Below are 22,672 nucleotides of genomic sequence, written 5' to 3' on the forward strand. Positions count from 1 at the left end.
CCCCTGACTTCAGTGATGTGGCAGCTCGTATCACTGCGGAGCTAGCTTTAAATTTCCTGTGCCTGGCCTGTCTTGCATGAGTTACCTGCGACTGTCAGGAAAACAGTAAGATGTTCTCTCCTACAGCAATAGGATGCATCTGGAGCACCTTAATTCAATTCCAGTTGGCAGTGAGCGGAAGCACAGGGAGAGCAGCTGATGTCAGCTCAAAGAAATCAGCAGACTCTAATACGATTTTTGAATGAAAGCATCCTGTTAATCCCTCCTCTGTTCAGGCTGTGGGGACGCATTACCCTAGTGCTTTCCCCAAGTGGGTTTTATTCACCTGTATTCAGTTGCTCTCAGAACAGGTACAAGTGAACCCCTTCTCCCTTTTTTTGTGATAACTGCTTAGACAATGCTTGGCTTTCCAATAGCACGGGAGGGAAAATCTGCAAGGTGGCCATGCGGAGGCTGTGGCAGAGCTGTAAGCTTGGCTTCTCTCACCGAGCAGGAGCAGCCCTAACCACGCCAGTTAACCCGCTTATGCTGCTGCCCTTCCCATGCCGGGTCACGGTCCCACCTTCTCTGGCCCCGCACTGACACCCCAATAACCCCTTTGGCTTGAGTTGCCAGGACGGTGGCACTTGCACAGGGAGCCCACCACAGGTGTCAGATGCTCTCCTGCCAGGGTGGGAAGTGAGCCTGGCAGGAGAGGGGTCTCAGCCCTCACAGCTAACCCCTATGCAGGATCCTTGCTTCACTCATCATTTAATTGGAAGGCTCTGTGCAGGGCTCATGACCTTAACGGCACAGCACACAAAGCACCAGGCGGACAGGGCTGCTATGCAGAAGCTTCCTCGCATCAAAATGTGATCTCACTTGGAACAAATTTATCTCAGGAAATGCTAAACTGTAAATATCAAGCTAATTAGCCCTCATACGTAATGTGTTCTTAAAACTCCATGGCCATCTCCTTCTGGAGGAACAAGATCTCATTTTCGTAAGCCTGAAAAGTCAATCCTAAATATGTCAACTGAAGCCTAAACCAAGAGGCATCGTGATGCTTTCAGTGGAGAAGCTCTCTGTGAGTCAGGAGTTTAAAATCCACAGATTTATTCTTTAAACACACCGACCCAGAATGCCAAACAGGGGCACAGTGCACAGCAGCCCTACTTTACCAGAGTCACAGCCGCCTGTGCCATCAAGTCCTGTTTTCCCTGTTGCGCCAGCTTTAAGTCCTGTTTTGCCCCCTTTGAGGCATTCTCCTGTCCTCTCCTTGCCAACAAACTCCCAGGTGTTCCCCACGAGTCAGCGTGTTCTCCAGCTACTGAGTGCCTGGCAACTGCCCTGGCTCCATCTGAGCTGCTGGTGGAGGAACAGAGGACTGGAGTTCAGAGTAACACAATTATTTTTTCTCATTGAGAACATCATTCTCAGTACTGCTCTTTCACTTCAGCGGTGCATTCCCATGTTGTCTGCATTGCCAGTGAGATGCTCTCCAGCTGGCAGCCCCTCGTGCCCGCTGTGTTGGTAGGGCACGGAGGGGCTGCGGATGCCTGAGCAATGCATGAGCAGCAGAGGTGATGTGCAGGGCTGAAAAGGGCTCCTGCAGGCACAACACCTCTTTCTGAGGTGCCTGGGGGGGTCACATTTAATGAGCATGCATCTTCACACCTCTTTCTCTTGTGTGAGCCAAGGTGGTTTTCTGGAGAGGTCAGCTGCGTGTCCTGGTGGGTGGCTCTCACGGAGCCCAGACACCCATCCTGCCACATCAAAAAAAGAGAGAAAAAGAAGAAGAAAAAAAGGAAAACTGGGGAGCGTTCCACGACTGGTTCCCCTGCTGGTGCGACATCCTGTTATTTCTGAACTCATGGTATTTTTAGGTTATTGACTGCTTTCACTCCCACTTTGAGAACGATGAAGTCTCATCCCGGGGAAGTGGCAGCACCACTCTAGTAACAAAATCATTAAATCAGTCACCTCAGCAACACCATCTCTAGTGAAATGTCACCGATACCTATAGCATTGTCTCTAAGAGGCTCATTTTTCATCAGCAAATTAACAGAGGAGGAAGGGATCAGCACGTGGCTGCAGTAGCACCAGGGCCGCACAGCCCAGGGGCTGGCTGTGGAAGCCAGGGAGCAACACGGCCTGTCAGGAACCAGGAGCCAGCTTCTGAGGGAAAGGTGCAACATCTGTTGAAAAGCCAAACAGTGACACGCAGAGTATGTGAAGCTAAAGTTAGCTGGAGTCTTTCATACTGGAATTAGAAACCAGTGTATCCCTTGTGAGCCCTGGTGTTTCAGGGCCCTTCACCTGATAGAAACCCAGTGCCATCCCTCCATCTTTTAAGCCAGCAGGTGATAAAGAACAGACCTGAGCTGGTGCTCGCCCCATAAAACAAACCAAGCAAGGTACAGCCATAAGACACGTTTGTGTTGAAATGTCACCTGGTTGTTTGCTTCTGAGGCACTCAAATCAGCTTTATTTTCACAACACATTGAGCATTGCATTGTCATCAGCAAAACAATAACAGGAAAGCCTATAAAAAGGGCCTCCCCAGAGAACTGTTGGATAACAGATTACCCTGCAGATAGTTGTGGAGAAACACCCCTGCAGCTTTCGGCCCATCAGCTGTTCTGCTGGCAGAGGCTACGAAAAAATCTGTTGGTGGAGCTCAGCAGGATGTGAAATGCCTGTGAATAACGTTACTTCTGAGTCCGTCTCATCCCAGGCACTGCCCTCTTCTCTGCTCCTGGCCCCTCACCACGAGGCGGCAGGGGAGAGGTTGCCCCATGGGGACTGGAGGTGAGCAGGAGCGAGCACCCAGGGAAGCTGGCACTCTGAGAAAGGCACCGTGACTCACCTGGTGTCTTTGCTCTGATCACTTCCATTTCCCAGTCTCATGAAGTTTAGGCTCGTCCATCTTCCACTAACCGGGCTCGTACTGCCCCGATGAGCTAGATAAACATGGCAGAAGCAAACTCATCCTTTCAAAGGGCAAATCTCAAACAGCACAAGCTGGCTTTCAGGCATCCCTTAGGAGGGAGAAGCACAGCAATAAAGGCTGCGATTCCAACTGCTCGCATTTTACCATGAGCGTGCTGTGTGCCATTTAGCCTGCTTGCTTCGTGCGTCTCAGCTGCCAGTCTCTGTACAGCGCAAAATCAATTCTTGACAATCACAAAGGCACCGTAGAGCCCCATCAGGGTAAAGATTTAAATGAACTCCTATTCTCAGTAGATAAGTGCACTGAAAACAAATAATTGGCATATCCAGGATACAAGGAAATAAACAGCAATAACAATTAAACTTTATTTAGATTTAATTTGACATTTAGCACAGCAATGAGCACAGAAAGAAGTACCAAAATACCAAACTCATAGCTTATAAAATAATCAAATATATTTCATATTTAGTGAAATCTCTCTACAACACGTCAGTGGGACTGCTGTAGGCAGCTCAACCCTGTATGTATATACATACAGCTGTGTTATATAAAATACTATATGTAGAGAAAGCACTGAAACTTAACACCAAAATAGAAAAGAGCTCAAAACTCAAATGCTCCAGATGTGATAGTAATACTCATTATCGCAAAGAGGTTCAAGCCCGCTGCAGGAAATAAAGCTCCAGCTTTGATACCATTGCAGGCACCAGCTGCGGTACTGAGCATGGGCTGGAACTGGCACACAGGCCGGGCTCCGGACCCTGTCCCTGCTCAGGCACACACTGCAGGAGCTGCTCTCCCACCGCTGGCTATCGCAAACCTGGCTGATACGGGGTTGCCAGCTGGCATCATAAGCTAGCAGCGTGCCCTCGTGGCCAAGAGGGCCAGTGGGATCCTGGTGTGCATTAAAAGGAGCGTGGCCAGCAGGTCAAGGGAGGTGATCCTCCCCCTCTACTCTGCCCTGGTCAGGCCTCACCTGGAGTCCTGTGTCCAGTTCTGGGCTCCCCGGTACAAAAAAGACAGGGATATCCTGGAGAGAGTCAGGCAGAGGGCCACAAAGATGATACGGGACCTGGAGCATCTTCCCTATGAGGAAAGGCTGAAAGATCTGGGGCTGTTCAGCCTGGAGAAGACTGAGAAGGGATCTCATCAATGTTTACAAATATCTGAAGTGTGGGAGACAGAGGGATTTGGCCAACCTCTTTTCAGTGGTTTGTGGGGACAGGACAAGGGGCAATGGCCACACAGTGGAGCCCAGGCAGTTCGGCACCAACATGCGAAAGAACTTCTTCACGGTGAGGGTGACGGAGCACTGGGACAGGCTGCCCAGGGAGGTTGTGGGGTCTCCTTCTCTGGAGATATTCAAGGCCCGTCTGGACGCCTACCTGGGCAGCCTGCTGTAGGGAACTGCTTTGGCAGGGGGTTGGACCCGATGGTCTCTGGAGGTCCCTTCCAACCCCTTCAATTCTGTGATTCCAAATCAGTGGGTACAGAATGTCACAAGGGTATTACTCTGAATTTCAAAGATGCCCCTTCAGCAGATGACTAATTAATTCCAATTAGCTTTTAAAAATCTAGAAAGCTGCTTTTGTACAAGGTCAGGTTCCTCCACGCAGTTCCATACGTTTGTTCTGGCCTGCAAGCAAGCAGCATGTGAAGCAGCAACCTCGCTGCTCCAGGATAGCAATGCCAAACGAGGTGCTGATCCCAGTGAACATTCCCACTTGCCCTGAGGGTGGACAAGGTTAGTGTTGTACTTTCAATCCCTGGTGATTTGGAAATAGGTAAAAAAATTGTGGCATTCCTGACAGCACCACTAAAGTACAACCGGAGTCCAACCCCCACACGGGTACGGAGCCCCGGTGCTGCTGGTGCTGTGGGTCACAAGCTGGAGATGCAGGCTGAGCTGAGGCACCAGTCACAGCAGCAGGGGAAAAGCAAGGGTGCTTTGAGGGCACGTGATTCGCAGTGAGGCTCTGCGTCTGCTCTCGTACCCGAAAATACCGTTGTGCGCTCATTTGTTTCTTTTTGGCACAATACAGTGAGTAATTTCCCTGCCTGTTCCCTCTAGGGAGACAGCCAAGAGCCCTCTGGGGACTTCCCTGGAGAGGGTGAGCCCTGGCACGGCTGCAGGGGTCAGCCCGGGAGCCCGCGCCACGCCGCCCGAGGGGGAGCCTAACCCATGAATAATTCTCTAATTGCTCTTTCTCATCAAACCAGCCATTGCGTCCTCAATTACACAGCAACAATACTATGGCTAACAGGATGAACTATAATTCATGGCCGATATTAGCGTTGTTATTTTACTATGAGTAACTTCCTGGTAATGGCCATTTGAATGTGGCAGTATCAATTAAGTGAATATAAATGCTTAGCCTCTGGAAAAATCATTAATAAAAATTTCATTCTGATAGCCTCTAATCACAGCTAAATACAATTACTCTTATGAGGCCACTATAAAAATTGTTTTTTCTCATCAGAAGAAATTCGTAAGGTTTCCCAACTGTTCGTAATAAAGAGAACACTATATAGAAAAGTCCAGAAAATAAGCACACATTTGTTTCTCAAACCCCATAGATAAACATGACAATATCTCTAAGTTACTGGCTACTGAACAGATTTCATGTAGCTATACTTAAGCTGTAGCCTAGTATAAATGTTTTCAAAGCAGTGCGTTGCTGTTTCGTCTGGAACAGCTGCACGGAATCTCTTTGATGTCGAGCTCTTGTGGAGGGACGGCATTTCAATTCCTCTTTACGCCTCCAAAGTGCTGAAACAGGAAGGAAAATATATTTAATCGGAATTGTTACATGGAAAAAAAAAATAGCCTTGAATGCAGTAGCAAGAAATAATTCATAGCTGCAGTTGCGGCAGAGCTACAAGAAGCCATACTCATTTGTATTTCAAAGGAGAGAGGGAAAACAGCCCGTGTTTCACCCTGCAGCTCCCTCCCTGTGGTGCCGTGCAGGGCATCGCGTCCCTGCCATGCTGCAAACACGGCCGGCGGGTGTCATGGGCTGCCCGTGCGCTCCTGTCCCCATGGAGCATGCTGTGGGGTACCTGAGAGGTGCCCAGCCAGCCAGCAGTGCCCATATTTGCACCCACCCATCGTGTGCCTGGTGCCTGGGTCACCCCGGACCCCCTTTGCTCAGGAAATACCAACTGTAATAGCAATCCCGACTGGTACCCTGCCTCCCTAACCTGGTGTGCACATGCCCAGTGCACTCGCTGCCCAGATAGTTAAATACAGTCAGCTGTATTTAATGTTTAACGTCAGCAAACATTTGCCCCCAGGACATATCAGGGAGTTATTGCATGCATTAAGGAAGTACCAGAGCGGGCAGCACTGTCTTCCTGCGGGGACTTAAAACTGAAGAAGCAACAGCAGCCAGGTCAAAGCAGGAAGAGGCAACACAGTTATCTCCAGGCAGGATCTCTCTCTCCCGCGCTTTGTAAAATAGTCATGTGGATTTGTTTGCCTTGCTTTGCAAATATTTTCCAGGAAAATGTTTGTTTGGGAATGCTCTCAAAAAGCAATGCTCAAGAAGTCCTCCTAATGACCTCAGTACATTTTCTGAGGTATTTCCCTAAGTATGATTTTTGCAGACATCCCCCTTACCGTGCAACATTTACCAGAGAAAAAGCAGAAGCTGAAAAAGGCTTCTGAAAAATCCAGGGGCTCTGCTTCAAAACTCTACGAGTCAACACACACAGTTTCTGCTTGTGCTGGTGAGCTCCATCTCACCTGCAGCAAGGGTCTGCCTGCCCCCTGCCCGCCAGCCTGGACAGCCCCACGCTGCCCCGCTGCACAGCAGACTTACTGCTCTCCTGTTCCAGTGCTGAAGCTGTCCACAAACGGGATTTCTTCCCTGTCTGTCTTCCCCAGAACAAGCTGGTGCTTCTCCATGTTTATGACACACTGTAAAGAATAAATGTATTCATGTAAGAGGGAAAGCTGCAATTCACAGTGGTCCCAGCTTCTCCAGCATGGGTAAAAGCCCTATTAGAAAACTTTTACCTTCAGGGATTTCAGTGTTTGCAGGCCAAAGGAGAAGGATTTCTCATTGTCTTCTGAAAAATAGGAACATTTGGATTTATACATTCAAAATGATCTCCCACGGCTTTCTGTAAAGTATCTACACCCTTCCTCGATAGCTGCTCTGCTAAAAAAAACCCAGTCTATAAAGGGGTTGAATTACTCCAGAGGGGAGCATAGGTAAACGAGGACAGGCAGGGGAGACATGGACCCATGGCAGAGAGCAAGCTCGGTGCTATCAGCACAGCCCTGCCAAGCAGATCCTCTCTCCCTCCTGCACTCACTGCCCAGGCAAATGGCTGAGCACGGCCCATGCCAGGGAGGTCAAGGTCCGTGGCCAGCCTCGCTCCAACTTGCTGTGGCTGCTCTGCACATAAGCACTGAGCCCAGAGCATCAATCCAGGAGTTAATGTAACACACTATCAAGAACAGAAGTAATTCTATTTGAATTTTAATGTGTTTCCTGAAGGCTCGTGCTTTCCCTCAGGGTACTCCCAGCGGAGCACTCACCCACGACGAGCGCGGCGCACTCCACGCGGACCGCTCCCACCGTCAGGACCAGATGGGCAATTTGGCCGATGACCCTCTGGTTGTGTGGTAAGGAAATTGCCTCCTCCTCACTGGGAAGCGCTTCAAGATGCTCCTTTAACCTGCACGTTGAAAACAATTGTGACATGAAACAGCCACAGTTCAGCCCATCTGGGGAGGAGCAAACTGCGTTTGAAGGGTACTCAGACTTGAAGTGCTCTTAGCTTGTTCGTGTTATCCGGCTGCTAACAGATGCTGCTTTCCTGGCAGGTTTTCTGCAATGTCCTGTGTGTAGTCTGCAGCTCATACCCACTTCAGTTCACAGCACCATCCCAAGATGCAGCCATGGGGTTGAGTCAGGCCTTGTTTGAAGCGAACTCTGAATGTAACTCACGGCTTCTGAGTTCTTTTTACCTGAGGAATCTTTTGTTTAACATTTCCCCAAGCCTTAGAAAGCTCCTGATCTAAAATTGCTTCTAATTTAGTGTTGGAGGAAGCAAGTGATGCTCTACGTTGACTTCCATCAGCTGAGATAACAACATTTTGTCTCCATGCCTTAAAGCTAGGGCAATGTGTGTAATGCTTGCTTATTAGCAGATACTACTGCTGGCTGTCTTCAGAGGAAGCTGTGACATATAAATCACATTCAGCCCAAGAAAAGAAAAAAAGGTGTCACAAATATCTCAAGTACAGTAATTTCTTCTGTCTGTGCTCCAAGAACTATTCTGACAACGCTGATTAATTATTTAGCTTTAATGCGTCCTTTAAACCGAACTAGAATCTAATGGAAAAGCAGCCAGACAGTAACGTCTCTCTCAGGTAAACGCTGCATTTATTTTTGTCCATTCAAAGAGGCAGAGATGCCAGTGCTGAGGTTAGGATTGCCCACATCATTCAGCACAAGTACAAAGACCAGGAGAGGCAACAAAGAGAACAATCTGGATCCCCTCTGACTCTTTACTAAGAGACTGGCCTTGAAAATGCTGTCAGGAGCACATCAAGTCTATTGGCTCCTTGACCCTGAGCTGGCTTGTTCTGCCCCAGAACTGCTCTGGAGCAGGCATTTCCCAGCGGCTTCTCTAGTGACTGGAGGGAAGACATGCAGGCTCGGGTCTCTCTTCCCTTCCATAAGCCCCCAAGCACAGCCTTGCTGTTCAGTTCTACACCCAAGGAGGATTTATTGCACTGCAGTGACTTGAGAGCTAGCCTTAAGGCAAGAGAAAGACCTCAAAAGGCACAATGACAACACACAGGTTTTTAAAAAGCCTGTGCCTCAGGCACACGCATTCTGCCCAGACCCCAGACGAGGCAGCAGGAACCCAACCCCAGCGCCCCGAAGCCTGACCTGCAGGCAGCAGCATTCGGCACAGCATCCTAGCAGGCCCTTCAGCCCCAGCAGGAACAAGCACGCTCAGTAAGTCACTTCCCCACTGCTTTCCAGGGCTGAATTTAAACAAAACTCGTGTTTTATCATCGCCACGTGCACTGGACTGCTTTGAAGTGAAACGTGCTGGAGCAGTGCCTGTTGTTGCACAGGGCCTACCACAGAGAAGGCAGAACAGGCTGGGCATCAAAGCCCCGTTTTTTAAGCTGCTTGGTTAATCTGGCTTTAGCTTTTGTCACGGCAAACACAAACAGCAAGGGAGCTGCAAGAAGCTGGTGGAAAGGCAGTCCTGCTGGTGCCTGCCAGGTCAGTCCCTGGGCATGTTTCTGAAGCTGAGAAGTGCTGCAAAAAAAAAATAAAAAATAAAAAAATAAAAATGCAGAGGACCAGCATGGGTAACATGGGCAGCATAGGGACTGTCACAGGCCATCAGTGTACAGCTAGGACGTGTTGAGCAGCCAGTGTAATATCTTGCAGGATGAAGCCCCTCCACATGCGCTGTTCTAATCCATAAAGCAGGCTGCGTTGCTTCACAGCGTGCCCCAGGAAGCACTGCCAGGCACCACGTTTCCGCAGGACAGAGCCCAGCCCACCAGAGCACACTTACCCCAACCTGTCCAGGCAGGCGGACGACATCAGGTTGTGCTGCGAGCCCGTGTCCACCACGGCCTTCAGCTCCTTCCCAGCGCACTGTGAGGAGCAAGCAGAGAGGGGAGACAACACGTGGGGGGGGGAAGGAGGAATGCAGAAGCACCGGTGTTTCGTTACCTCAGCCCACACCTTCCTTGTCCCCTCCAAGCTGTCTCAGGGCACGCCCTACCACATGCACAAGCCCCACAGGACCACCAGCATTAGCACATCACCTTGTCCATCCCAGCTGTTAAACTGCTTTTTGAGAAAGCTGGGGCTATGAAATAACACAGTGCTGGGCACTGAGGGGCTCCAGCTGCAGACGCTGGCCTTGGCATCTCCTTGGCACCCTATAGCTGCTAGACCTGGTGTATGGTGCAAGAGGGTGCTTTGGAGCAAGAAAAATTTGGAGCATTTCAGTGTGCTCCCCCAGCCTTGCTACTCTCTACAGCCTGACGTCCAAGAGAAGGCATCCATCAGACCAGTTTTCTCTGTGATGCTTGGGTGTTCATGCCATGGCAGCCCCAGGGCTGTGAGGGCAGGAGCAGTGCAGCCCTGGGCAACCCATGAGCTGCACGCAGCCGCCTCTAAGGCTGCTGCAAATCTCGGGTGATGCAGAGCTGCTGTCATTCCTCACGTAGGAGGAGATGGCTGCTAAATAGCAATAGGTTTTTATTTCGCTGCTGAAAATGCCTGCTTTTCTCTTCTAGAACTAAACAGGGTTTTGTCAAAATAATGCCTTAAGCTAACATCCCTAATCGAGAAACAAGGAAAGCAAGAACATCGCGTGAGGCTGTCAAAAATAAAATTTGGAGGAAAAAACAAATAAAACTGAAGGCTGTGGAATATTACCTGGCAGCTCACCACTATGAACTCCTCATCCTCCACTTTCCTGGAGCTGCCCAGTTTGGTCTGATTCAACTTATTGGTCTGTGCTGAGATGTCACTCTTCGGAGTCCAGCTGCCCCGGCTGCTTCGCAGTTTTGATAAATTTGTCTCCATTAAGCGTCTCTGCAGGATATTGTGTGGTTGCTTTAAGGGAACACAAAAAGAGAGCAGGGTGAAGTCAGTGGAAAGCTCCAAAGTGACACACGCTGCCAGCCTGCTGCATGATCCTCCGGTGCCTCTGGGTCAGCATGGATCTCACGGGAGGGCTGCCCCCAAGTCTTCTCTCACAGTGATCAGAAAATTTCCCCTGATTTCCAGACTGCATGCATTCGTCCTAGGCTGCACCCATTTGTTCTTGTGCTAGCTCTGAACATGGCTTTGATTAAAGAGAACTACTTGGCATTGGTGAGGGAATAACCCTTTTCAAAAATATTAAGCAGACTTTGGAGGCACGTCTTTCTTTTTCCAAATTCAGGATTTGACTTCGTATAGGAGTAAAAACAAATCAGGCTTTTCAAGGTGTTGTTTCCACTCTGATTGTCGTGATCTGTTGATAAGAGTATCAGGAATTCTGCAAAACTGGGAGAAGTTAAGAGGTAACAAAATCAATTGGAAAATTATGTGTACTAGATAAGTATGGAAAAGGCTTGTGGAGGTGCTGAATGAACACATGCTGATACTTGGCTCAGCACTGGTGTTGCTGATATGCAAAATAGCTGAGTCCAATCTCCACCGGTCATGTTCTTTGCATGGATCAACCCAGAATTTGAAAAGATGATGTGGGTGTTTGTGTGTTGGTTCTTACATGTGCGAGTGAACAAGGCACAACTGCAAGGAGTGAGCTTAATTTGCTGCCTAGTGTTAGATCTGGTCTTTGGATCAGAATTTGATCAAAAATAAGGCTTTTGCCCTGGGTCTCTCTTCCCAGCACGTTTCTATTTAGCAGCTGAGGTAAGTGGGACAAGTCCTAGGTGTCACGCCATGGGAGAGAAAGGAGAGGAGAGGCAGCGGTAACACGGCCTGCGGTAAGTTCACCCCTACAAGTCCCCGTGCATCGTATGGCTGCCTCTTGCTTTCCGTGTCACTTCCATTTGCTCTGCGAGAAGCACGTTGCCTCTCAGTATCTCCTCTGACTGCTTTCCCAAAAGCCTTTTTATATTTAATGCTAGTCATGGACGGATGCACACACGCTGCTGGAGGTGAAATGACTCTACTTGATTATCTGCTCATTTCTCTGCCTGGCTAAGCTTCCCCCTGCCCCCCGACCTTTTCTTGTGATTCTAATTTGTCTGCAGTAAGAGCTTTTTACTGTCTCATTCTTGAATTTCTTGCATTCGTATTAAATACACTCGTGTGTCTGCAAAGGCATCTAGAACAGCAAACCCCTAGTTCTGAAGGGATTTCGATGGGATTGGGATAATTTTGAAAACTTCGTGCTGTAGTCCTCCAAGCTAGCCAGCACGCAGCCTCGCACACAATGCCTCATCTTTACAAATATTCTGGACGACATGTTAAATAACAGCACTTACAGCAGGCTAATGCAACTTGGCATCATCCTAAAATAACTGAGGCGGCGTTGGTGCTTCACATCCTGCTGTGGGCAGAGCCCTGGCAGTTCAGCTGGATGTGAGTGACAAAACCAGGTATATGCTGTAGATAGCCGTGGCCACAGGGACACGTAGTCTCCTTTTTTCCCACACTTTTCACTGCTCTTCTGCATACAACTTGTCACTTGAAATATAATTTCATCATCATTTCCAGCTGCAGGTGCTGTGTCTGACACTTGAGAGCACATCCTGTGCAAAGGAGAGACCATGGCTGTGCTCCCAGTGACAGGGAAACATCAGATCCTACAATATGCCACCTCCTTCGTGCACAAAAAGAAAGAAAGATCCATCACTGCACTGGTGAGCTACTGCTCTCCTGACAGGATCCACAAGACTAACTGCAAGAGCCAGTACTGCTTAGCTAGCTGCCAGGTAGGCAGACTAGCTCCACTATCAGTGGTACAGACCCCATGGTGAGGGATGAAGAAATCGATTCAGAAGCAAGCACTCTCTTACAGGAGGTGGGAGCAATAGGTGCACAATCAGCACTATCTCCACCTTGAAGGCTCCACATCCAAGCAGCAATGCAAGACAGTAGCTGGCACATCTTTGTTATCCTTTACGTTTGCCCACCACACAGACACACATCGGGAGGACTAAAGCTTCATGGCATCAAACAACAAATGGGGGCAGGGGCTGGAGAAAAACAGATGAAGTTCCCAGCTGGATGGAAGACTGCCTATCATAAACTGGTCACCAGCTCACATCCAGCCCTGGTCCACTGTACCTAGGACTGATAGGAACTCATGTGGTCATAAACCAGAACAGTCAGGATGCTCTCTCAATGTGCCTGGCCTAAATTGCACTGCCAAAGCCTTTTGAAGGGACACCCTGGAGAAGAATAAGTCACCAGTGCACACATCACTGCTATTTTGGCTGTCATCTATCCTTGGTTTCAACCTAAAAAAATTTCACAAGTTCACCTACAGATCATTAATTAGTTACATGCACGGGTTTTCTCAGGCCCTGGTTTTATGACTCCTGTATGGGATCCATAACCATAACAAAAAAATACCTAGCATTCAGCAAACATTTACCAACCACATGGGACCATCTCTTGCTAATGCTCGTTCTTTTGGAAGCAGCAGCGCATCCTGCCTTCAGGGGGGGAGGGAGGAGAGGTGTGCTGGAAAATGTTGCTTACTCGTGCTCCAGTACATAAATAATCCGGCAAAAGGGGGTTGAAAGGTTCCCTGTAGCACCATTCTGTCTCAGACTATTAATTAGTTTGCTTTAGCTTGTATTTCTCAACTCTCGTGTGCAACAGAGTGAGGGATGTTAGTCACAGAGATGACTCAAGTGATGGATACATACTTGGTAAACAGATAATGTGCTAGGGGACATGTGCAAACGCAGTTTTTGCTGGAAAACTGCAAGCAGACCATTTATGGAAGGGAAATGGGGAAAACCTCTTCAGCGACAGATCTGGAAACCAGCAGTGTTCTCTCCTCAGCTCAGGTTGGCAGAGCAGCCAGGACCGATGTGCACAGTAACCCAGGTTATTGGGTACTGTCTTTCTACACATCACACAAACCTGATGAGAGTTTTATAAGAGAATAAAATGTTACATACCACCATGAAAGTGGGGAAAAAATAGTCTTTCCTACTATTAAATTGCAGTAGTAAAAAAAATATTTCCTGCTATCGTTCAGAAGAATGGAAGTTCCAAACAAGCCTTTTTTTTTTTTTTTTCTCCATAAAATATCTCCATTTCCATCCCTGCAACTTTGCAAAAACCTACAATCTTCTAAAAAAGTCAGAGTAGAAAACTGGAAGAAATGAATGGAGACATCAGGTATTGCTGAACCTATTTACCGGTGTCTGTCAAAAATACAAATAAGTCAGTCCACTCTGTCCCTCTCTGATTGATACACAAGTACACACCGCAGTTCCCAGTACGCATTTCCCTGGCAGGTTTCTCACTATTTTGGCTTCTAGATGAGGGGATAACAAGACCTGTCACAACAGTCTCCCTCAGGTGAGAGCTGAAGGTCAGGGCAGATGCCAGCTCCTCCCTGCCCATAACCAACCTCACAAGGTTTGCCCTCTCTTTTGTGCCCAAATAGTTTGGGGGAAAAAATAAAAATAAAGTTTTAAAATACCAAGAGAGCTCCTCCCAGGAAATAACCACATTCTCTCTCTTCTTTGCATCCCCCATTCAAATTCTATCAGCAGCCTCTTCTTGAGCATCACGTCATGGGACAAGAGATGCCTTCTGCTCACCCGCATGCCCCCGCTCTCCCTAAAAGAAGGCAACTATCTGGGTCAGCTGAATGATGGTGTCCACACTTGAAATCAACTGGATCACTGCTGATGATCGGGGGGCTCAGACGCGTGCCTCACACACAGGTAGATCTGTGTGCCTGGCCCTGGGGCCTGACGGCCTCTGTGCTTTCCCCCCAAGCGAGGAGGAAGCTGCCAGCTTCTGCTAAGCTCCGTGGGAAAGCAGAAATCTCCTGCGTCAGAATTAGCTAGTGCCTCTTGGACAAAAAGCAGATGGGCTGTAAATCAGTAAATAATCTACACATGTTGAAAGGGCAGTGAGGAAAAACTCAGCCTGGTGTGGCAGCAAAATAAATTACACGAGATACTAGAAAAGCAACTTCTCCTTCCCATCATTTTCTTCTGGTGTTCCTTGCCTTTCCCTCGTCCCAGGCTGTGAGTTGCTGGGCCACCCATCCCCAGCAACTCGCTCTGCTTTGGAAGCCAAGCCTTCATCGTCAGCCTTCATTGCTTGGTGGAAAATGCAGTACGAGCTGGTGAGAGCAATGCTGAGCACATGGAGGATCTGGTGGCAGGCAGCACACCGTCCACCTCAGGCAACAGCTCACGGGTACTGCACTGGGAGGCCCAAATCCCAGCTACTGACCACCTTGTGCCAGTCCCCTGAGCTTTGGAGAGGTGGCTGATAGCAAAGCATCAAAACAAACCCAGTTTCTGCTCATAACCATGCGTGTTATGAGCAGAAATGAGCTGGGTTATGTGTCATAAACCAGCTGTGTGTTTGTCAAATCCAGCATGCTAACCTATGGTTTGGTCTCGTATCATACAAATAAAATGAAATACATACAGGGAGAAAGGAGCTAGAAGAGTTTGGTTCAAACCAGAGTAAGATACTAAAACATACGGGGCTTAATACGGATGATTACAACAAGTATTTACTGGGGAACACCAAACCTGCCCATGCAGGGCATCACCAGGAGAGCACAGGCTTCCAAAGAGTGGGAGCACAGCAGCTGGAGGCGCCCAGGCGATGTGCCCCCCTCTACACGCACAGCACCACCGGGGGGCCCAGCCCGGGATGCAGCCAAAAGGAAAAGGATTTATCCCTGAAACAAGAGGAGTCACCGCCAGCTGCCACTGAAAGCAGTCACCCTGGAGACAGGTTTTGTCCTCACCACCCATCCCCAAACCTGAGGAGCCATTATCTCCTCTTTTCTCCTGCCGAGGCTGATGGAAAACCCCTGCAGGAAACCCTGCATTAATAATGTCAGTCGCATCAAATGCTCTTCCACCTACGTCAGCACAGCTGTCACGCAGTTTTAAACATGAAAGGACGCTGCTTTGTTGGGAGATGTGTGGTTTTTTGAAAAGAAGGACGTGCAGGTGTCCTGAGCAAGGACCCCTGATGCCCTGGGCCTCCTACCTGTGCTGTTCAAGGCTGTGCTGAGGTGGGAGTCCCACCTGCCCAAAGCAGCGCCAGAGCACGACGTGTTTCAGAGGCTGTTGTGCTTCCCCAGTCTCGGAGACGTGCAACCTCCTGCTCCTCCCGGGGACCAAAGATGATCCCTGCTAGTGCCAGCAAGCCAAAAAGGTGACCAAAAGATGATTCCTGCTAGCACCAGCAAACAGGTGCAGCCCTGGTGCTGCTCACACACCACCAGCAGTCCATCCCCAGCCACACGGCACCACATGAGCTGGGGCAAGAAGCCATGCATGGGGTCGGGCACAGCCCCACAGAGGGACCCCTGTGGGACCCCTCCTTCCTGCTGCCGGGGGAGCAGCAGGCAACGATGCTGCATGTGCAGATGCCACTGGCATGGGAGTGAGGACAAAGCCTCAGATGACATCTCAGTGCCCAGGGGAGTGAGGAGCCCCGTGCTCTGCCCACAGCCCGGCCCTCAATGCTGTGGGAAAAGACACTTCAGCTCTCAGCACCCCTGGCTCTGCTACCTGTTGTCTCCCTCACCGGGTCAGAGGGGAAACCCCTGGTTTTCTGCCACGCCAAGTTATTTGGTCTCTGCAGATCACAGCGATAACCACGCCAGCATGCTCTGAAAGTCACTTTGTAGCTCCCTAACAGATAACCACAGTTCGATGGTGACTTAGCAAAGCTCCTTCCAAGCCTTTCCCCAGCCGAGAGACGTGGCTGCCTAAAACTGCAAAACGTTTGGGATGTTAAAAAAAAATAATCATTTTTGTGCACAATGCAGAGAACGGCAAGCTCGTTCCACTCATCTCACCCAGACGAAGCTGACCCTAAGCCAGCTGAGCAGGAAGGCTGTGACAGAATACAATTAACTCACTAAAAATAAAGATTAATATTTTTCAACCTATATCAACCATTGAAAGAAGTAAATATGAAATCTTACAAGGTGCAAGAATTTTGCAAAAACTGAGGGGAAAAAATAAAGAAAAGATTTCCCCAGTAAGGAATGTTTTCTAGACTTTTCTTCTTACATTAGGACTTTTTCTATTACATTTAGGTATTTTTTCCCATTAAAGAAAGCTCAAACATTTGTGCACATTATTCAGAAGAGCTCTCCAGCCTTAGAAATGGAGGATATTATGTGTCAGCTGCAGAATCACATGGTTCATTACATATGTATGTATTTAAAACCTAGCATTAAGTTTCTTCGTAAAAATTACCACATATGCATAAGCCTTTATCAAAGCGTAATCGTGACAGCTTTATATTGTGAAGTCCTGCTGGCTGTACTTCACTGAACCTTTTGTGATCACGTTACGCACACATCTGCATCCCAGACAAACGTGTACATATGTATGTATTATATGAAGCCATTTTGGTTTACTCTGATTCTGAGAGGGTTTTTATATAGAAAGCCGTATCCAATTTTCTGAGATCTGTATCAATGAAAAAAAAGCTCTTAGATCCAAGTGCCAGACATGTGAAAGCACCTACTAGCAAACAGCAACCTCATGTGATCCATAACATCATATTTCCACTTCCTTTCCTTTACATACAAAAGCCTCATTATTATACCAATTTCTACTTAATTCCTCAAGCAGCCAACTCATTCTCTTAACAGTAAAATAACATGAAAAAAAAAAAAAAAAAAAAAAAAAGACACTGCCCTATCAGATTCTTAAATCTCATTATGTGCTGTGAGTAAACACAATAAACCTTACAGTGTCTTTCGAAGTCCCCAGCTTCTTCAGCCCATCCAGAGGAAGGAGATCTGCAGAATCCTTGTGAATAAACTGAACCGCCTGCTTCATCCTCCTCTGCTGGCGGAGAGACGCAGCTTCCCTTATCTCCACTTCTTTTCTACTCGGCTCTGTCAGAATACCTGAATAAAACATCTTTCTGCCTGCGCAGAGCTTGCTTCTCAAAGATGCACCTCTTGGAGGGACAGAGCAGGGGGAAGATCCACTGCCTGTGCTTTATAAGCGGAGCCTCGTGACGTTTGGAGACCAGCAGGTACTCCAGCCAGCGCCGCGTAGTAAAGGAGGGGTTAGGCTCATTGCAGTGCGTTGCACAAACAACGCGGGTGAGCTCAGGCACACTCTAAGGGAATAATGAGCACCGCTCCTCCTCGCTGCCTCTCCTGAAAGGGAGATTAGCCGCAGGCGCCTGCCTCCGGCACTGCTCCTGTGCCAGGAACCGATCTCGGTCAAAGAAACGTCTTGCATGGTGACTCTTACGAGCGGAGCCAGTCTGATTTAAATGGGCTCGATCCAGGAAAAAGGCAGGCAGGCATCAGCCTTCAGACACACCTGTGGCTCTCAAAGCCCCCAGCAGCATCACTGGCAGAAAAGAGAGTGATTGCCAGTGCTTTGACAGGGCTGCCAGCAGCCTGAGAGCCAGCGCAGCTCTGGAGCACAGCCTTTTGGCCTGACGCTGGTGTTTGAAGCAGCCCAGCTGATGACAGCTGCCCAATACCAATGTGGTCCTGCACGGTGAAAGATTTCACCAGAAACATTTTAATTTATTGTGTTTTCTTCAGAAGGGCCCAGACGCTGCAGCTCAGCAAGCAGACATTCATGTGAACCTTTCGAGCTATTTGTTGCAAAGAGAAGGCGCATGATTAAATACAGCCCTGTCTCAGGAGATACAGCACAGCTCCGGAAACATCCCACGTGGGATTGGTTTTTGTTAAGCTAAAGGACACTTCTGATGTGATAGCAAGCATGCACAAGAAAAGCAGAGCTTAGCCCAGGATTTATGTCAAGCCTGATTCCCAGGGCACTTGGAACCCTGAGGAGGAACCACAGCTCCTGATGGTGTCTTTTCTCTCCCTGCTGATGCAGCCCAGGCTCACACTTGCTGCTCACAGACACCACCGACATTCGGCCAGTTTGGCAGAACGTGCAGGGGGGGGCACTGACAGCGCTGCCCGGACCCAGCAGCCCCGCAGGCTGGCACACAGGAGCTGTGCTGGTGCAGAGCCATGCCTGGAGCAGGGCAGATGTGAGCACCACCCGGGCTGTGCTGATGCCAGAGCAGCCACGTGCTGCGGGCAGGCATTTCACCTGAGCTCTGCAGCCACGGCCGGCCCAGCTGTGCTCAGCCCCTCCTCACATGACCTCGCAGAGAGGAAAAATCAGATGAGAGTGCAAAACGCACTGAAATGCAAGCCCATTATTCCACAGCCTCACAAAAAGGCCATTACGCGTGAGCCAACTCAAGCATTCACTGAGCAGCCTGTGTGCAGCAGGATAATGAGGCTGACAGATTGAAGGGGGATATAGTTTTTTCTCCCGTGCTGACTTGGTTCATTATGCAACGGGACCATTGTTCCACTATGAGCAAACATGCCTGAGAGGACAAAAGCACCTTATTTTTCACCTTGGGAACTATTTGACACTTATTCACCTGGTTAAATAAAGATACATGGCTACATTTGAGCTCTCCCAAAAGGAAGGAAGCACACAAGAAAACCAAAGGACTTCCACTGAAACCAGGTGGTGACTGTAATATAAAAGCTCCCTGGTGGAGTGGCACTCTGCCTGGTTTACCAGCAAATGCCCCATCAGCTCTGGTTTATGGCAAGAAGAGTAAAGCTGCAAGAGCAGGTGGAGCATTTAAAGCAACCCACGCACTACAGCTCCAAGACCACAGGCTGGGTATTCATTTAGCAGACAAGCATTTTGTCTGAATCACACAATTTCACTTTCACTGTGTGTTATAAATGCACCTGATACCAAAAGATAAGAAAAAAAAACCTGCCCTGTACTTAAGGGTAATAAGCAAGATAAAGGTTCTAATTCCCATCCTGATTTTTAATCATGGGGAAGAGGAAAGTTGGAGCAGCAGCGTATCATCTGCCCACACTACTTAAGATCCACAGTACAATAGTCGTTTAGTTTGGATACCTTGAAAACAGTGGCTAACTCCTGAGTTGGTTATTCGCTTGCAACAGATTAGCCAGGGGTATTGATGGCTCCCTCCCAGTGCAACGTCTCTGAAGGAGAGCACACTCAGAAAACGCTCATCCTGCTCACTGGAGACGGGTCCGCACACGACCATTGCCTCTCACTCAAGAAAAGCCCAACAGACTAAAATGCCTTTCTTACCCTTTCCCGACTCCAGCACAGCGTGCACACATCTCTACACAACACAGCATCAAGGCTGATGTCAGCAAAAGGCTTCAAAAGGCTGCAAAACCCCTCCATGCTGGGGGTGCTGGCCCTGCCTTCCAGGACAGGATGGCTCTGCCACCGAGCTCTGGTACTCACCGCTGCCGGCATGGACAGACGGCATGCACTGCAGGCAGCACGTGCTGGGGAGAGGAGTTAGGAGAATACAACAAAAGAATTTACTAACTTTCTAGAAAAGGGGGGACTGAGAGAGGGAGTCAGGAGAATCTTATCAAGTATTGATAGAGCGCTGACGGCATTAAACTAGGATGCTACTTAGTGTCTTTGCTGACTATGGTGCATTGTGCAAATTAACTACAGCAAGAAGCCATGGGCCCCTTCCCAAGGTCAGTCTCCTAATGAGAGTGTGAGCCTATCTTAAGAAACTGGTAGAAACTGGTCCTGCAGATGGACAAGAGCCAAGGAGCAACTGAGTCTGTGCAAAGACAGGAGGTCAACTAGCAGTGATGAGGAAGAGTCATCGATCTTCATCCCTACGACCCCCAACAACCACCACCAGAATACACTGCGCAAACCCAGATGGGAGGAGTTTATGGAAATGACTCCTTGGAACTAATTTTAATACGAAGCGGGGACAGGTTATGAATATGTATACGCATATTGTGAAACTCCATGCGTATGTAACTCTTTGCTGCATATAACCAAGGCAAGTTGCTGTGTCAGGTGCACATGACTTTGGTGGGACTACCCCCCGTGTTGCCCAGCGCTGAATAAATATACCTACTGTACAATCCTACTGACTGGGGAGCCCGTTTTCCACAGCTCACTGGAGGCTGAAGGCAGATGGCCCCAGAGGCTCCCGGCAAGGCTGCCTCACAGGCCCTCCCCCATGCCCAAGCTATCTGTTGGCCCAGCAAAGCCGAGGACAGGGGTGCTTTTGTCCTCAGCACCCAAAGCTGCTGCAAGGAGGAAGCATGAGGAAATGCTGCCCTTCCTGGCCTCTCAATATGGGCGCTGGGGCACAAGAAGGTGGTGCTGAACAGCAGCACAAGCCCCCTCCAAGACAGGGCAGAGGACTGGGGAGCTCATCTAACAGCCTCCCTGCAAGATGGAGCGGCATGGCTCCTGCCTGCAGACAGAATTTGCTTTACATTTGATGTAAACTCATTGAGCTAAACACCAGGAATTTTATACCCCACTTTACAGCCATGCTTTATTGGCATACTACCCAGTCACGCGTGCAGGCTAACCAGTCTAAGGAAAGAAGAGCTGCTGAGGTTGTTTACACCCTCATTTCATCTCCTCTCTCAATGGAAAACAAAGAGCAAATCAGCAAAGCGGGAAGTGGGTCAGTCAATCCTGGTCCTCCCCCCCCCCACCTTTTTTTTTTTTTTTCTGATCTCTCATCTTATCTTAAAAATAAGTGATTTTTAGTACTTGCCAACATATCCTGAAAAGATGCAGAGATGCCCCAGAAAACTCAGAATAAGAAACAGATAAAGCTGTATAATTCAACAGCAACAGAAAAACAGACATGAATCCCAGAAAAAAAAAAAAAAATAATAATAATAATATAACCCAGGACAAAGACAAAACTCTACAGGAAAGAATTTCCAGAAGACAGACTGTGGAGGGCTCAAGAAAAGGAAGCCACAATAATTACTGTAGAAAAATAAATTATGCTGTCCAATAATGCAGTCTATATAATGGTCAGCTCTAGCACTTTCAGACAAATTACTGGAATAATTTGGAGACTTAAAAATTGCCTTTTATCAAAAGTTTAGATGCAGGTATGGCTAATGTGTCTTTCAAAGTTTTTCATGGAGCTGAAAACACAAGAGAACTTTCCTCACCTGCAGCTTCCAAGCAAAAGCACATTCTCATCTCTTTCTCTCCCTTAATCTCCCTTGCACAGCTTTCTTCAGGAACTCTACCTGAGCAGCTGGGCAGGAAATGGTGGCTGTAGAAGGGCAGGTGACACTTCTCCCTGGCATGTATTACACTAAACTCTGTTCAGTGCAATAAGATTATTCCAGCACAAAACTTTCAAAATGGTTAGTTTTAAGAAATACCAACACATGCTAGCTCTCACCCTCTCACATATATGCTGGAGTGGAACTGCAAATATTTATTTTGAAGCAAGCTACATATATATTTCAAAGTGCCAACCATAACTACATCATTCATACTTCCAAATCTCAGTGGATTTCACTTCCCCTCCTGCCCTGCAAAAGGCAGCTTGTGTGCTGATGGCTTCCTCTGCTGCTGGGGCTTTCCACGCCGTAAATTTTATATTCAGGTCATTAAAGATATAGGAGGGATCTTGTCAAGGCTAAACCTGTGCAAGTCATTTCACACCATACAAACACGATATTCTCTCTCCTTCTCTGACTCACAGAGACCAAGGAGCAGCAGAGCCAGGGCACGCAGGAATGTCACTGCTGAAGATTTGCTCAAGGAGATTTCTGAACTCTGAAGCACGGGAGGAAGAGGGCGCTGCTCTTCTTCACATCAAGCCCTGTCCTGGTCTGGCAGCAACTGCTGAGATCTGAGATTCAGCTGGGAGCCTCCCTGAAAGGAAGGGTCTGGCAGGACAAGACACTGACTCTGAGGGCCAGGAGGAGACACGCTGGGTGGCACAGTGAGGCACCTGCCACAAGCAGGCTGCAAGAGCCCAAGAGCAGCTTTGTGCACCCATTGTGGGCACAGGAGCATATGAGGCTTTCCCCAGCAGCATCAGGAATCCTGGGAGGGTGAAAAGCACAGAAGACAGTGAAGCAACACCTTTTGTGGTGACCCTCTCATGTGCTGCAGCCTGCTGCTTTCAAGCCTCAGGCAGTCTGCCTGCAGCACCGAGCGTCAGAAGGGAAAGGCATCTCCAGTTG

General features: G+C 48.6%; 1 protein-coding gene across 1 annotated transcript; it reads right to left on the reverse strand.

Moving 5' to 3' along the window:
- Positions 1-4,357: 4,357 nt before the first annotated feature.
- On the reverse strand, positions 4,358-17,738 carry NRIP3 (nuclear receptor interacting protein 3). Its single transcript, XM_032188973.1, has 7 exons — positions 17,376-17,738; positions 10,363-10,542; positions 9,488-9,570; positions 7,479-7,618; positions 6,951-7,003; positions 6,754-6,851; positions 4,358-5,702 (listed from the first exon to the last, which is right to left on the reverse strand). The coding sequence occupies exons 1-7, from the start codon at positions 17,547-17,549 to the stop codon at positions 5,687-5,689; spliced, it is 744 nt and encodes a 247-aa protein (XP_032044864.1). The 5' UTR covers positions 17,550-17,738; the 3' UTR covers positions 4,358-5,686.
- Between the last annotated feature and the right edge of the window lie 4,934 nt (positions 17,739-22,672).

The sequence above is a fragment of the Aythya fuligula genome, chromosome 5, assembly GCF_009819795.1.
Source record: "Aythya fuligula isolate bAytFul2 chromosome 5, bAytFul2.pri, whole genome shotgun sequence".
Lineage (NCBI taxonomy): Eukaryota > Metazoa > Chordata > Aves > Anseriformes > Anatidae > Aythya > Aythya fuligula.